Source organism: Sinocyclocheilus anshuiensis, unplaced genomic scaffold (assembly GCF_001515605.1).
Source record: "Sinocyclocheilus anshuiensis isolate Anshui unplaced genomic scaffold, SAMN03320099.WGS_v1.1 scaffold199, whole genome shotgun sequence".
In the NCBI taxonomy this organism is placed as follows: domain Eukaryota; kingdom Metazoa; phylum Chordata; class Actinopteri; order Cypriniformes; family Cyprinidae; genus Sinocyclocheilus; species Sinocyclocheilus anshuiensis.
In genome coordinates, this window is record NW_015552582.1 from 667,177 (window position 1) to 683,016 (window position 15,840).

At 38.1% G+C, this 15,840-nt stretch overlaps 1 protein-coding gene across 10 annotated transcripts in view; it reads left to right on the forward strand.

Moving 5' to 3' along the window:
• The window catches only part of LOC107665346 (protein furry homolog-like), an 83,615-nt gene that overhangs the window by 17,165 nt on the left and 50,610 nt on the right, over positions 1–15,840 (forward strand). For 7 of the 10 annotated variants that reach the window (XM_016456174.1, XM_016456176.1, XM_016456178.1 and 4 more), the window contains exons 2-3: positions 12,311–12,525; positions 15,039–15,092. In XM_016456174.1, the coding sequence (XP_016311660.1) occupies positions 12,311–12,525; positions 15,039–15,092 (269 nt within the window). Of the gene's footprint in view, positions 1–3,037; positions 3,618–12,310; positions 12,526–15,038; positions 15,093–15,840 lie in introns of those variants that run through there. The other 3 variants (XM_016456180.1, XM_016456181.1, XM_016456182.1) reach the window with 3 other exon arrangements.

Genomic DNA, 15,840 nt, shown 5'->3' on the forward strand with positions numbered 1-15,840 from the left:
GGCGTCAATTGCTTGAATGCAACAACAAAATACAACGTCAAACTCACTTTAGTCTATATATAAAACATAGAACTTTTATTAACAAAACAAAACAAATAAAAATACACCATGCTATAGGGCAGGCTATGCCTAATATAAAATAACAAATAACTTACATAAAGTTTAAATAGGTATACAAAACTAGAAATAGACTAAGTAAACATGTATAATATATAACCAAATAAATAGGAAACGTAGAACGTTTATTAGCAAAACGAGTATGAAAGCTTGGAGGCACGGCATAGGCATACACCGTGATGTCAAATAAAATAAATAAATGACACAAAGTTTAAATAAAGTAAAAATCAGCAAATAATGTGGAACCAATTAAATAAGAAACGAATGTTTAAAAAAACTTCCAAAATCAGATAAACGGCGAAAGTTGACAGGCTTTTCAAAATCCAAAATATTGCCAAACAGGCACTTTTGCATACCGTCTATCGCGGCAAGCCTACTTCGAACAAATCGTTTGAGAATTGTTGGAAAATTAGGTGATATTAAATGCATATTTTGAGAAAATTAAAGCATGGTTTGAGCTTGCTTGCATGCAAACCTTTTGTAGGAGACTCTCAAAACAATATTAGGAACCTTAAAAATGGCATAATAGGGGCAATTTTATATTATTTATTTAATATTATATTATTTAATATTATTTACTTTTAGTATACTTTAGTACTTAATAGTAACAACACTTGTTTAATGTAACCAAAACACAGTTAAAGTCTAGTTACAAATAATCAAGACATAATTTCCATGCTGTTTTCCTAAGGAAGATGGATATTTAATTTATCATTTATCATTTTCATTTATATACACCAATATAACAATAAACAGCAGTATTTACTTGTGTTCATTTTACACCAAAACATTTGAATAATAGTATGAAAGATAGAAAATGAAACATTTGACATGAAACATGGAGACATTTTTATGTAATGATGCAAAGGAATTGTTGAATGTGTTGAGTTTTGAATTGATTCTTTGAAACAGTTTGAACTGATTACAAAAATTAATCAGTCAACTCTTGTTAATTTTTTTTCTACTGAAGTTAAAATCAGAGACTCTATTAAATCCTCTCTGTCTTAACACACGCGCAAGAGATATAGTCTAATTTAAATCAAACTAAAATGGCCCTATAAAAAGGTAATTAACAGCATTATGATATTCATAGTGCTGCATCATTTTTACTGGCACTAAAATCATTGTGAGTATATTGTGAAAATCCAGCATATCGCCCAGCTTGGGAAGCAGTGAAAAAACAAAGCAGTCAGAAGTATTTGTGAATGAATGATTAGCTTAAGCTTTTTTTTTTACATGTTATGTCAGATGAGGGTGTGAGTCAGCTCTGTCTGTCTGATCTCACAACGCTGCTCTATCGTTCTTCAATTAATAGACCCGGACTGCCGCACCCTCTTTTGCAAGCAAGGCATCGGTTACATCATAGGTCAAGCATCAAGCACTCCAGCTGTGTGTGTGGATGTCAGTGCGCCGTCAATGTAAATTGCAGGGGCATGACTTTTCCAAACAGTCACCCTGCCTGCGTAATGTATAGGTTTTGAACCTTGGGGAAAATTTCAGTATTTTTTGACAAACAGTTTCCACTTTGGAATGGAACAAACGTAGATATGTAGTCTGGATCTGAAACATTCGGCAGCTGCCCAGTCATTTTGTGAAGGAAGGAATGTCCTAAAGCAGGGTTCCCAAATGAGGGTTTGTGGACCCCTGGGGGTTTGTGAGGGAACTGCATGGGGTTCATGAGTTGATGAAAAGTTAATAATTATTTCAGTCAAATGTAGCATTAAAATAAACAAACGGGCCTTGCAATTCATCAAAATAAAAATAAAATGGCAATATGTTTCATTAAATCATGATTATAAAATTTTATTCTGCTTCTCACAAACTCCATATCTGCAAGTTCTGTTGAGTTTAACATGCATTTGGGAACGCAATGTGAGCTAGGTGCACTTTATTTACTGTAACATTTGCATCATTTCAAACATTTTCCTGGGCAGATGTTTACAGCATTTAACCTATATTTCACCAAAATAAAAGCTTGAGGGTTTGAAATGTTAAAACCTTAAGGATTTTACCATTATAAAGTGAAGAATTTTAGATTTGTATAATATTTATATTGTAACTTGTAGTGTTGATTTGTTGTAAATAGTGAACCCAAGTGTGAACTTCCTTAAAAGTAACTATTTTCATTAGCAAATAGCAATAGTCTTTGTTCTTTGTGTCTCAGCAGCAGCAATATGTAATTTCTAAATAATAACAAAATAAAACACTTAGCCTACTAAGAGATTTAATGTGCAAATACGTCTTTGTTTTATTGAAATATTCCCCTTAAAGTTTTTTTTTTTTTTATGTCTAAGGTGTTTGACTGACAAAAATGTTTGGGAACCCCTGTCCTTAAGTTGCAGGCTGGCTTCCATGGCACAACAACATTGTCTAATTATTGTCTAATTAAAAAAATGAGCTGTGTAGATATTCAAATATTTTAATGGATTATGGGGGTTTGATGGACTGTAATTGACATTGGACATGCCTTGTTTGCTTAAATATACTTCCGTATATGCTTTTCAGCCATAGTGTTTGAGTCAATGATACTTACATCACCACCGTCTCACACACCTCCTCTAGATTCCAGTCTCTCTCTCTCTTTGTCCCTCCCTCTGATTTTACCGCAGTTGCTGGTGACACATCAGTGTTGGTACAAGAAGTGTGCGTTTTCACAAGCCTCCAAAGAAAAGGATGGAGAAAGAGAGTAGAGAGTGGGAAAGAGCAAGGCGGTAGTCGTAATGACATGTATTTGAAGCGCTGGAGTGGAGCCAGGGCAGGCTAGCAGCGTGCTGATGACATCACCCCCCCCTTCTATTCTGCCATTGAAACAAATGCTCTCTTCACAGAGTCAGAGAGAGAGCAGAGAGAGAGAGAGTCAGCGCTGTTAAACCATATGGAGTGAATGAGAGCGGCCGTTTATCCACTGGGCTCTAGGACCCATTGTGGACAGGAAGAGTTACGCGAGCGAGGGACCGTTGCTACGTTCTGCTGGGAGTCCATACTCACTGTTTACTCAGACGCTCACACATTCCCAGATCAAAGTTTCCCCCGTGCGGCATTCCGGGCTAGATAGAGCAGATGATACTCCCGCAAGCAGTCTGAGGAAACAACATAGTCTTGTTTTTGTTTATTCTTGTCGCAGTTTGTCTTGCTTGAGGTGCTTCCACTCTGTTGGATCCTTATGGGCCTTTCAGATCCCCGCAGCTGATCTGAGCGTGTGTGTGTGTGTGTGTGTGTGTGTGTGTGTGGACGAGCACACGTGTGTGTCAGTGCGCTTTCAGCAGCATGCGCTTCTTCACAAGCCCGGACAGAGGCTGAAACTTTGCCTGCCTGCAGGTGAGACGGGATGTGCGGGTGAGTGCAACGGACGTTTGGAGCACAGAGCCAGCGGGACTGGCTGGAGAAACCAGTGCCTTCTTTTTACCCACAGTCCTCTGGTGGCGTCATGCTGAGTCTGCAGGATTCTGTGTTCTTTGAGATCAGCATAAAGTCTCTGCTCAAGTCCTGGAGTGGGAACTGTGAGTAACACACGCTGATGAATACACCATGTGTTTTATTAAGATGAAACGTACAGCTTTTGCGTATATAGTCCAGGATAGTGCATGATGGTTCCCAAAAAGTGTTGGCTGCAATAGGCCCACATACACACCCTCTCCTCTGCATAGATGCAGATTAGTGCGACACGATGTTGGTGAATGTTGCTGAAATTATCTTTGGTTATGAGTTGCATTGTGTGAGCAGAGCACACACTTGACCTAAAGGATGGGTCAACAAACATTTCAGTGTCAATGACAATGTTTTGACCCTTTTCAACTCAAAACTTGCGCAGTACCACTTGATATGCTCAAGACATCATTCACACTCTCTCTCTCGGGTCTAAAGGCACTTCTCAGCAGTACAGGTGTGTGTACGACCGCTGACTCTGTGTTCTGCAGTGTGGCTCTATCGTCTCCTACTCCTCGCCAGGTTCTCCACCTTGTTCTCTGTCCTCCCTTTGTCTGATGTCCTCTTTGAAGGTCTTGGGTTTCACATGATGATGGTGTGACAGCAAAGGAAGTGGTGTGTAGGATAATGGTGGTAGAGCCAGTGAAGAGTCCGATCAATGAAAGGAAACATTAGCAATCCCAGTGGAGAAAAAGAGCAAAAGGATCGTAATCATACACACATACATAGTGATATAGATGCACACACAGGCATGTAATGTATTTCTTAGGAATATACTTTGTTTTTGTACCTGTTTTTTTAGGATTGTGCTTCAGACTTATGGACTTTTTGAGTTTTGATTTGAGATTGTGAATCTGTGAATGTGTGTTTTTGGATTTAAATGTAATGTTTCACACGTTCACATTAGTTGTAGACTATTTGAACTATTTTCTTTGACTTTATTCTTAGGGTTAGACTTTTAATTTTTTCACTTTGCATGTATTACAGTCATTTTTATTTTATTTATTTTGATCTGAAATTAGACAGTTTTTCCACTTTTCATCTTTTATGAAAATGCAGTTCTCAGTGTAGTGTGATTATTTTGTTTTACTTCACTTTGCATCTCACACAGCTTGAGAAATCCGTCCTCTTTGTGAGCTTGTGTTTTTTTAAATGCAGCTGATTCATTTCCGGATGTAGATGGAGTTCTTTGTGGATTATTTCTTTTTGTCAGTGAGCAGGAGTCATGTGCCGTAGATCCAGCTGCAGTTAAAGACCAATTCTTCATTTCATAGCCAAAAAAATGCCAACATTTTAGCACTTTTGACACTCACTGCTATGGTTTCCGTTAGCTTTAACATCCATTGTTTTTTTTTTTATTTATCATGTTTGGAGAGATGATTTCACTTGAATGTAGTAGCTCATAGTCACTGTTGACTTGGGTTAAGTACATCAACAGCTAGTAACGTCCAGCACAGTTGGAGAAATGTCACTTGGAGTTGGCATGCAACAGTAAGTAGGGATGGGTATCATATACATCTTATCGATACCGAGACTGCTTATCGATACCGGTACTTATCGATACTGTTATCGATACTATTTGGTGCAAAAAGATATGAAGTGAAAAGTTGTTGAAAATTTCAGGTTATTTTATTACTGCTTAACTTTAGCAGCTGTATTAAAGTTCTTCAGTCAAGAGTTATTTGTCTCTTTGTGTTTTATATTATTAACATTAAAGGAATAGTTCACCCAACAATGAAAATTGTGTCATCATTTACTCACTCTCAAGTTGTTTTAAACCTGAATGGGTTTCTTTCTTCTGTTGAACATAAAAAGTTATTTTGAAGAATGTGGGAAACTAAACAGTTGCTAGTTCCCAGTGACTTTCATATTTTTTTTCCTACTATTAAAGTCAGTGGGGACCAGCAACTGTTTGGTTACCCACATTCTTCAAAATATCTTCTTTTGTGTTCAGCACAAGAATAAATAAAAATTAATACACGTTTGGTACAACATGACTGAGTAAATAATGACAGAATTTAAATTTTTGGGTGAACTATCCCTTTAATGACAAGCAGTGAAGCGGCAGCATGTTTATTACTGTCGCTTTAAGAGCTGCACGCATCTGTTTTTCTCTCAACTGTCTACTTTCACTTTAGACATAATTAACCGTGTTTATATGTAAACCTCGTGTGTTTTTGACAGTATTAGCGCAATCAGATGATAACTAAGATAACTAAGTAATCAGGTGCTGTTTGACCGGCCCGTACGGACGCTTCGGGTGTACGCGCTCTGAATAAGCACATGTTAGAACAGCACGCGAATAAAACGTTTAACCGGCAAGGCTTTAAAGCACGCGGAAATAATGTACTTTTGTGATTGCGAATAAGTGCAATGTCTCGTGAGTGTAACTACTGCTGAATTAACATTTGATGTGAATGTGTTGCGCGAGTTGCAGTTGGAGCTGGAGCCGGGAGACATAGCCTAATACAACGCTTTGCTTGAGGTAGATGTTGTATTTTGTTAGTAAATGTTTCCTTAAATTACTAATGTTGCCTCCTTTGTTCACTATTACACTACTGCATATATTGCATCTGACACTGGTGTCCCCTAGTTTTGACACACTTTCGAATGTTTCACTCTTGCCACGATGACTGATTGCATGCAAACACACACCGCACATGCACATGGATATCACACGCACGTCGAACAAACGTCGGCCACATCATTCAGTGAAGGAAAATGACAAGCAGCAGCTTCTAATTCGTCGTTAACATTGAAGTATACGGAGATAAAACAATGCAAGTATCGATAACAGTATCGTTTGTCCTGAAGCTTATCGGTATTCCGGTATCGACCCAATTACGTACCGGTCCAAAAAAATACCGGTTCTCTGTACCCATCCCTAACAGTAAGTCTCTTTTGCTTTCGCTCCCTCCAGTCTTGTGTGTTGGTGCCAATTTCTGAGCCTTGGGCCTCTCTGTCCAAACAATGAGGAGCGAGGCCTAGTTTCACGAGCTGGTGACATCCAACTAAACCAGTGGACTCTTCCACTATTCCCATTGCCCGTCTCTGGTTAGAAGTCAGGCCAAAGACATAACTTTATGTCTCCAAATAAGAGCAACATAACCGAGAAAACTGCAAGTTAATTCTGTTGAAAGTGTGGTGTCTGTAGGTCTGCAGAGAGATTCGATCAGAGAGATCGTTGGAATCTGGGCATGTTGAGACACTGCAGAAATAATGTTGACACTTTATTAGAACCATAGCAGATTAATCTCTCCCTCTTTCAAACACACAAACACACAGCCCCTTTACACTCCATCATGCATGAAGCAGGTGTAAGCCCACCACAGAGAATTCAGAGAAAGTTTTGGTTGAAACTGCAGCATTTTTTTTGCAAAAGGAAATTCTTATGTTATATTTTCAGCATTTCCACAAGGAGTGCTACTATAGGGTCAATACTGTACTAGAAGTCGTTAATTTCCAATGAAGAGTAGTTTGGGTGGTTATGAATAATTACATCCAGAATAATTATTTTGTAATTATTACATAATTATTTACGGTGATTAATCCTACAAAACATACCGTGTTGTTCTTTCAGACATATTGATGGTCATTTTGTGTGGATATATTAGTGCATTCATTATTTATTAATTTTACTATGGTTAATAAATGGACTATAATGGCTGCTTCACTACCAATTTGAAAGTTCATTGCTCTGCCACTAGGAGGCAAAAAGCGACAATTGTATTAAAGGGTAAGTTCACCCAAAAATGAAAATTAGCCCATGAATTACTCACCCTCAAGGCATCCTAGGTGCATATGACTTTATTATGATCTTCCAAGCTGTTTAATGGCAGTCAGCGGGTGTTGCAGTTCATCAGTCCAAAAGAAGTGAAATAAAGCGCATCCATCCATTATAAAAAGTGTCTCACATGGCTCCGGGGGGTGAACAAAGGCCTCCTGTAGCGAATCGATGCATTTTTGTAAGAAAAATATCCATATTTAAAACGTAATAATCAATTTAATCTAGCTTGCGCTCATTGTTGTACACGGAAGCAGCTCTGGGCGGATGACGTAGGATGTCGGCGTTGCGCATGCGCCACTCAGAAGTGACGAACGCAGAAGCGCAGCGGAGAGATCAAAACAAAACAACGGTCACTAATTAGAAGTACAAAACGAGGATTTGTAAAGAAGAATGTCGGAGGATTTCGATATAAGCCAAGAGGAGACTGGTTTTCCTTTGCTAAAGTAAGGAAACTTTGCTTCCTTTGCTCCTGTTAACAAACGTTGTTTTCACAAGACTCACCGGCGCATGTGCAATGCTGACCTCATACGTCATCAGCCCGGACCTGCTTCCGTGTACAACTGTTGGCACAAGCTACATTAAAGTGATTATTACGTTTTGAATATGGATATTTTTCTTACAAAAACGCATAGATTCGCTACAGGAGGCCTTTGTTCACGCCCCAAAGCCGTGTGAGGCACTTTTTATTATGGATGAATGTGCTTTATTTCACTTCTTTTGGACTGATGAACTGCAACACCCGCTGACTGCCATTAAACAGCTTGGAAGATCAAAGTCAATTTTGAATATAACTCCGATTGGATTCGTCTGAAAGAAGGAAGTCATCATATACACCTAGGATGGCTTGAGGGTAAGTAAGTAATGGGCTAATTTTAATTTTTGGGTGAACTATCCCTTTAAAATGTCGGAGATTGTAAAAAGTTGGCTTGGCATTTTTGCTGACTGCTAAGCATGTTGGGCAGAGTTTATTTACCTGTTTTTAGCTTAATACCTGAATCATAACACTGATTTAATATCATATGAAGGCAGACATTTAAAGGCAGCTCTTTTGCCCTGTTGAGTGTTCAGGTTTGATTATGGCCACATTAGTGCAGGAATGCATGTTATTTATGTACAGCGCAATGCGTCAGACGAGCATTAATTTTACTGTGTTTGCATACTTGTTTCTTGTATTTTAGATTGATTTGGTTTGGTGGAGTTCAGAATACTTTATAGTCACTTAGAGAATTTTATTTTCACAATTTGGAGCAAAAATTGATGTATAACAGTCTTTCGAAGTGTGTGTGGCATGTAGGTTGTTCTGTCCTCACCTGATGAACTTTTATGAGACAATGCATCAACTTTTCATTCCCAAGCCCAGTCTTTGGTACCTAAACTGCATCAAGCACGCCATCAAACATTGCTGTGATTTAGAGCAGTGATCGCCTCCGTCTGTGTTAGGCTTCAACTCGCTGAGTATAATGTAGATGAAGATGTTATTGAGGTTATTTGATCTCCGTGTGTGATCGGCGCTGTCTGTTGGACAGACCGCATCCACATGACTCTGTCCTGGAAACCATAGCATTTGTGTGTGTGACTCTGCTTGGATCTCACTTACCCAATTAAAGCCCTATTTGGATGGTACTAGTTTCCCTGAGGAGTAAATTTGAGTAAAAAACCATTGTTTGCTACTGGCAACCCAGGTCAGTGTAGTGTAGAGATGCGCGGATGAGCTCAAACTTCACCCAAGTCTGCTGCTTCAAATTATCCGTCTGCCACCCACCCGCACCTATATTTGATCGTCACATTACAATGATTCTAATTCTTAGTTTTGCATGATGATATGATGAATGGATGGCTAATTTTTAACAGCAGATTCAGTGACGTTAGAGACTAGAGCTGATCGGCGCATCACGGCACGTGTCTGCGGCGCATTAAACCTGTGTTACGGCCACCGGAACTGATTGCGGCCACTCAGTCAGTGCTGGTGTTTACCGGCCGTGCCACGGCCCAGAACTCATGCTTATCACATCGGTCACATCACATCGCACCACGCAACAAAATACAATAGAATTCTATTGTATTTTGTCGCACCGCTCGCGTCTGGTGTGGAATAGAACCCATTATAATCAGTGATGTTGTCTACACTGGATGCAGTAAACTGATGCCTCGTTCTATTTATGACGTGCTGACACAAAGTTCAAATGATTTTCAACGGTCGCTTTGTCGTGTTCTGTTGCGGCGCAGACACGGTGTCAGCATAGTTTGTCAGTACAGTCAGTAACGTAGCAGATTGAAAAGTTAGTATCTTTCTGCAGTCTGCAGTGCGGTGGTGGCTTGAGTCTGTCTGTTGAATGGTGATTTAACGCTACGTTGACACCTAGTTGGAGAGACTCAGTGCTAAGTAAATAAACAACAATGTTTTACTCGTTTACTAAAATAAAATTTTTAGAAAATTATATATAAAAAAAAACTTTAAAATACTCGTTTACTCGTGTCGCGATGCAGAAAACATGGACGGAATCGTGGAATGCAGTCATAAAAATGGGAATTAACTGTATAACGTGGAATTTCATGGAATTTGTCTTATTTTTGATGAATAAATAAAAAACAGGTCAGTACATACAATCAACAATCAAAATAGGCCTTTTGTGTACATAGAAAAAGTCTTAGATCTTTGAGTTCAGCTCATTAAAAATGGGGGCAAAAACAAAAGTATTGCGTTTATAATTTTGTTCAGTGTATATAGACTGTGTATAGGCCTATGTTTGTCACATCATTATAAGTGTTTGATCACCACATATGAGTTATCATTGCAAAAAATGTGTTTATATATATTCTGTTTATGTAGGCTATTTACTGTATTCTATATACAGTACCAGTCAAAAGTTTGGACACACGAATGGGAAGTGTGTCCAAACTTTTGACTATACTGTACTATAATATAGTCTACACATAAAGAATATCGGCCGATATATCGATATCTGTCTTTTTTTACTCCCTAATATCGGTATCGGCATCGGCCCCCAAAAAACCCATATCGGTCGGGCTCTACTAGTAATCACAAAAGACTCTAAAAGACATGTAATAAATAAATTGATGAAAGGTAGCTCATATGAGACGGTTCTTTTCAGTGAATCAATTGAACTGATTCACATTTGCATCCTAATTATTTATGGTTGAATTGATTTGAAATGCTAAAAAGATGTCATAAAGCTTGACTCAGAAGTCCTTGAGACACTAATCTTGTCCGAATGGCATTTCTGACAGTATTTGCAGGAAGTGAGAGTGCTAAAGCACACAGTGCTCAGCTGTGCGAGTTCACATACATTCAGGGAATCATGTCTTGTGTAGCTCAGAGTATCAGAATGTCTTAGCGAACAACAAACAGACTCTGCATTAATGGCTCCTGTGTGTGACTCCATTCCATGTTATTGTCTGCCTCACTCTGTGGCACAAATGTGTGTTATGGGGTCAGCAATGCAGCCCAGTGTGTCACAAATTATCCAGCACATCCACCAGAGGAATGAAGAGAAAGATGAACAGAGAGAGAGAGACTTGCATTTTTCCTCCTCACTTCTTTTGCTCATCCTTTCTGCATCACTGAGTGGAAAAGTACAAACAATGTTAGAATGCCCGTCAGCAGGCCCACCGGCCAATCACATGTGGGCCTGGCAACCCTGTTACGTTACCGGCCAATGAAAGCTGGCAGTGTGACATCATAGGGATGGGGATGTGTTGCTAAACATGAAACAAAGAGTGAGTGTTTGTATATAGACAAACAAACACACAAACAGCTCTGGGGACAGAGTTTTGCGTGTGTCCTTCTCTCTCATCCACTGAGTGTGTGAATGTTTGTGTTTTATTATTGAGATGCGGGAGTTGCTAGGTGTGACCCTGCTTTCTCCTCTGAAAAACTCATTAAATTTCACAGGTTTTTTTTTTTTATTCATCCTCCTATTATTGTTTGAACTTCTCTCGCCTCATCGTGGTTTCTCCAGCAACCTGTGGGTGATGAGGGCAGGAATTTCCTGAGCGGGGTTGACATGTGACACACACACACACACACACACACACAGTTTTTCCAGTCTTTCTGCATTGATGGCTAGATTGAAAAATGTGATTTGTACATTAATCCACATATGCAATGCAATCTTTATCTGTGCTCAAGAAAAACAGTGTCAGTGCACTTATCAGTGCATCTGAATGCTTTAGAATGTCACTATTATGAAATAATATTGATGATTATTTTTGGTATTTCTGTACGGGTTAGGTTTTCCAGAAAAAAATCATTGTCTATGGACAGTCCTCATAAAATGCAAAAACCCAACATGAGCGTTTGTGTGTTGTTTTTTGGCCTTGTTAAAATACTGAAGCCATCAGTCAAATTAAGGAATTGTGTTCACAAAATAAATAGTCCATTTTGATTGCATGTTGACTTTTAAATGTGCTGAGACAACTATAAGTAAGCCATTCATAGATGAGTCCAAAGTCTAAAGCTGTGGCTCTGTGGCACTATTAAAAATAGTTTAATTTCTCTGAGTGGTCCAACATAGCAACGTCCAACGGTAATTGTTTTTAAGATGTTTAGCTGGAAACTGACAAGTTTGTCCCAAATAATGGCAGACAGGCAGTGAGGCTGCATATATTATACCAGGGATGTGGTTTAGTGTGGAAAGTCAGTTTTGAGTTGCTATTAATTTCTATGAGGAAGTTTGTGTGCTTTTTCTTTTGAGAAAGCTCTTGAAAAAGTAATTATCAGCAACTGGATCAATATTGTCGGAGCACATTGTTAATACATATATTAGCCCCGAATTTGGTAAACCATGACTTTTAACCTTTAATGAATAACTCTTTAGTGTTTTAATGCCAATAGATTTACATTTTGTCTTCAGATTTTTCAGTGCAAATTTCTGCTTGAGCACTTACTGAAGTTTATAACCTATTCATTGTGCATTCAAAATGCTTTGTAATGCTACATAACTCTCTCTTTTTTGACAGCCTCTGTCCCTGTCAGCAACAGCAGTGTGAGTAGGCGAGGAACATCCCCCTCAGCCCCGGCCAGCTGGGAGAAGCGTAGCATCCACCCCGCCACCATGTCCAGCATCACCATCGACCCCGAGCTCAAGCCTGGGGAGTTTGTCATCAAGAGCCTCTTCGCAGAGTTCGCTGTGCTCGCCGAGAAGAAGATCGAGGTGGTCATGGCTGAACCACTGGTGAGTATTGCCCAAAAATTAATAGAGAAAACGGAACATTTAATGAAAAAAAAATTTTTCTAGCAAATATATAAATACAGTAATAAAAATAACAAAATTAGTTTGTGTTGGGTCCAGTGAAATGTTAGCAGGTAGGTAAAAATCCATTCGAGCAGAAAAAAGCCTTACATCTGAGCTCTGGTAATATAAATAGATTGTATTGCATTTAATATAATGATTTTTTTTAATTATTTCATTCAAGAAGGATGCATTTGATGCATAAATTGATTAAAATTGACAGTAAAGACATTTTAAATTGTAAAAAGATTTCTAACCCTAACCCTAACCCTTCTATATCAAATAAAAGATGGATTGGTTTTGTGTTACCCATTACCTCAGGGATTGAGGTGAAAGGTCAGTTGTGCTTTGAGACATGTTGATTTATTTCGAGAAAAAGAGAGGCTGTTGTGTGTGTTTTCAAAGTTTGTGGCTGAACAGAACACACACACATACACTTCCCTGTGTATTCCCAGAAACAGAAGCAGAGGTTTGGATTCTTGGAATGCTGTTCTGTTGGATTCTTCTCCAAGCCCCTCGTGCTGAAATACACACACTCTCTCTCTCTCCAGACTTGTCCTTGGATGCTTCCTCTCTGTTTTCCCTTCTCTGTCTCCTTGTGTGTTTACTCAGTGGTAGATTGAGCTCTCTCTGTTTACTCAGCAAGAGTTTAAACTGGTAATGACTGCATCAAGAGGCTGCAGAGAGGAGCTGCTTTATAAAACACTGATGTATAGCTCTCTGACTTAGAACTTCTCGCTCATAGTAAAGTGTTTGTTCTAGGGCTGTGCGATATTGAAGAAAAATGCGATATGCGATACGATATTGCTTAAAGTGTGTAAAATCAATTTCAATTATATTTTAAAATATTTAAAAAAGAAAATTATATAACCAATTTCTTTCACATTTTTACTTGGAAAAGAAAGAATCACTACAACTTCTGAAAGTGACCAGCAGTGTTTTAGCAGTACATAAGAAGTAATGTCACAAATCAGAAAATGTCATTTTAACATCAGTGTGAACATACAAAAAAAAATAAATTAATGACACTAATTTTATATCATTGTAACTTTGCTTTCCATACACATTAAGTACTTCATATATATACCACAGCAAAAACTATAGTCTGAGAAAGTTCAAACATGATTAAAGGCAAGTGAACAGTCAGTAAAAACAAAAAGAAAGAAAAATAATTTTTTTTTTTTACAAGCATAGATAATATAAACAGTAGTATTCAGATACAGAAATTTAATAATTAAGTGTAAAATAACACTGCATAGTGTTCACTGTATGAATAATCAACTCGGTCTGAAACGCATCTCTGTGTGTGCGTGCGCTTTGCACGTGTGCGGCAGAACTGAAGATACGCTGTGCAAGATGCGGCTTGTGCGCGCGCTTCAGGTGTGAGTCAGACAGCAAGACGAGACGGCAAAGAGTTGTTTTCTGCAACTTACTGCACTTAACTCTTTTGTACGTCAAGCAATTCTCTGCTATATGCATCGAACTAAAACTTTGACCTTTTGCAACGTTTTGATTTAAGTAGCCTATTATTAAAATGATTCAGATATCTCACGCCCTTGCGATATGCATATTGCGATATGTACATATGCATATAATTTCGATATATCGTGCAGCCCTAGTTTGTTCAAGTGTAAACCAGATATCAGAGCATTCAAAGTGTCTTCATGCCATTAACCAGGAGTCCTTGAGTCATTTTACAGTCTGCATTAACTACAACATTACTCTGTAAAAATGGACTGAAGAGAGATTCAGTTTCTCAGGGCTGAATGTTGAAATCTGGGGTAATTCTTCACTTAAATGACTCACATTAGGGTATTAATTCACATTATTAATCCAAAGTCATTCACAGTTGTATAACTATTTCACAAATCGCAAATCGTCTGTTATGCTGATCTGCTTTTTATTCAGATTCATTTTATTTGGATTAAAATTAATTTATAACTGAGTATATATTGATTAGTGTTCAATTGTGTATAAATGTACTGGATACATTTACATTTATGATGTATATTTATAAATGAAAGAATGCATTGAAAGTCACTGTCAAACTTGTATGATCTATAATGAAATATAATATTTTATGAATGCCACTACACTACCGTTCAAGTTTGGGTTCAGTAAGATTTTTTTTTTATTTAGCAAGGATGAATTAAATTGATTAAAAGTGACAGCAATGACATTTATGATGTTACAAAAGATTTCAATTTTTAAACAAATTTTTGAAAAACTATTTCATCATGCAAAACTTTTGAAATCACTATTCATTAAAGAATACTGAAAAAAGTATAAGTTTCCACAAAACTGTTTGCTTTAAGTTCATCTTTAAATATGAAATATTTAAATAAAATATGAAAATAAGTATCTTAATTTCAGTATCAGTACTTTTTCCTGTTAAACAGTTTTTGATGATCCATCTATCATTTATTAATTTACACTATGTATCCTTGTTCTTTCAGGAGAAGCCCCTTTCCCGCTCACTGCAAAGAGGAGAAGATGCACAATTTGATCAGGTTAGTATATGTGTGTCTTATTTCATAATTTAATAATTATAAATGCATGTAGTATATCTCTTTCCCATCCTGCTTTTCGGTCCTCTTCTCTCTCTCACTCTCCATCACTCATTTCTGATTAGCGCAGAACTTTTCACAGCAGAGCTGCAGCAAAATGCTTTGTTTAGCAAAACGCAAAGCAAATGAGACATCATCCTGCAATGGATCCAGTCAGTGCCATTAGGCTTGTGTGTGAGAAAGAATGAGCCAGTGAGAATGTGCTCTGTATGCAGAAAATCACAGCAATTTGTGTCTGTGTGTCTCTATGCTTTTTAGTGAACAGAGTTTTGGTGTGTGTGTGCACTGGACATTGCCAGGAGCAGAATCGCTGTGTCATCCGCAGCAGTAGATCAGCACAGGCTGCTGCGTGTGTGTGTGTGTGTGTGTGTGTGTGTGTGTGTGTGTGTGTGTGTGTGTGTGTGTGAATATATCAGTTCAGGGTGTTGGAGTGTGTCTGACAAGTGCCATGAGGGCCGGAAGAGCAGTTACATAACTCTCCTTAACCACATACTTCATCCTATCCCACACACACACTCACCTGATGCAGGCCTCATAATACAGTAGGGTATAAAAGTCTGGGAATCAGTTTTGAAATAAACGAAACTTTTTTTTCCCCAAAGTTCTGGGACTTTGAAGCTTTTTTTAAACAAAGAAACATTATGACTTAAATTGAATAATGTATTTCAGATTTTAAATCACTAATGAAACG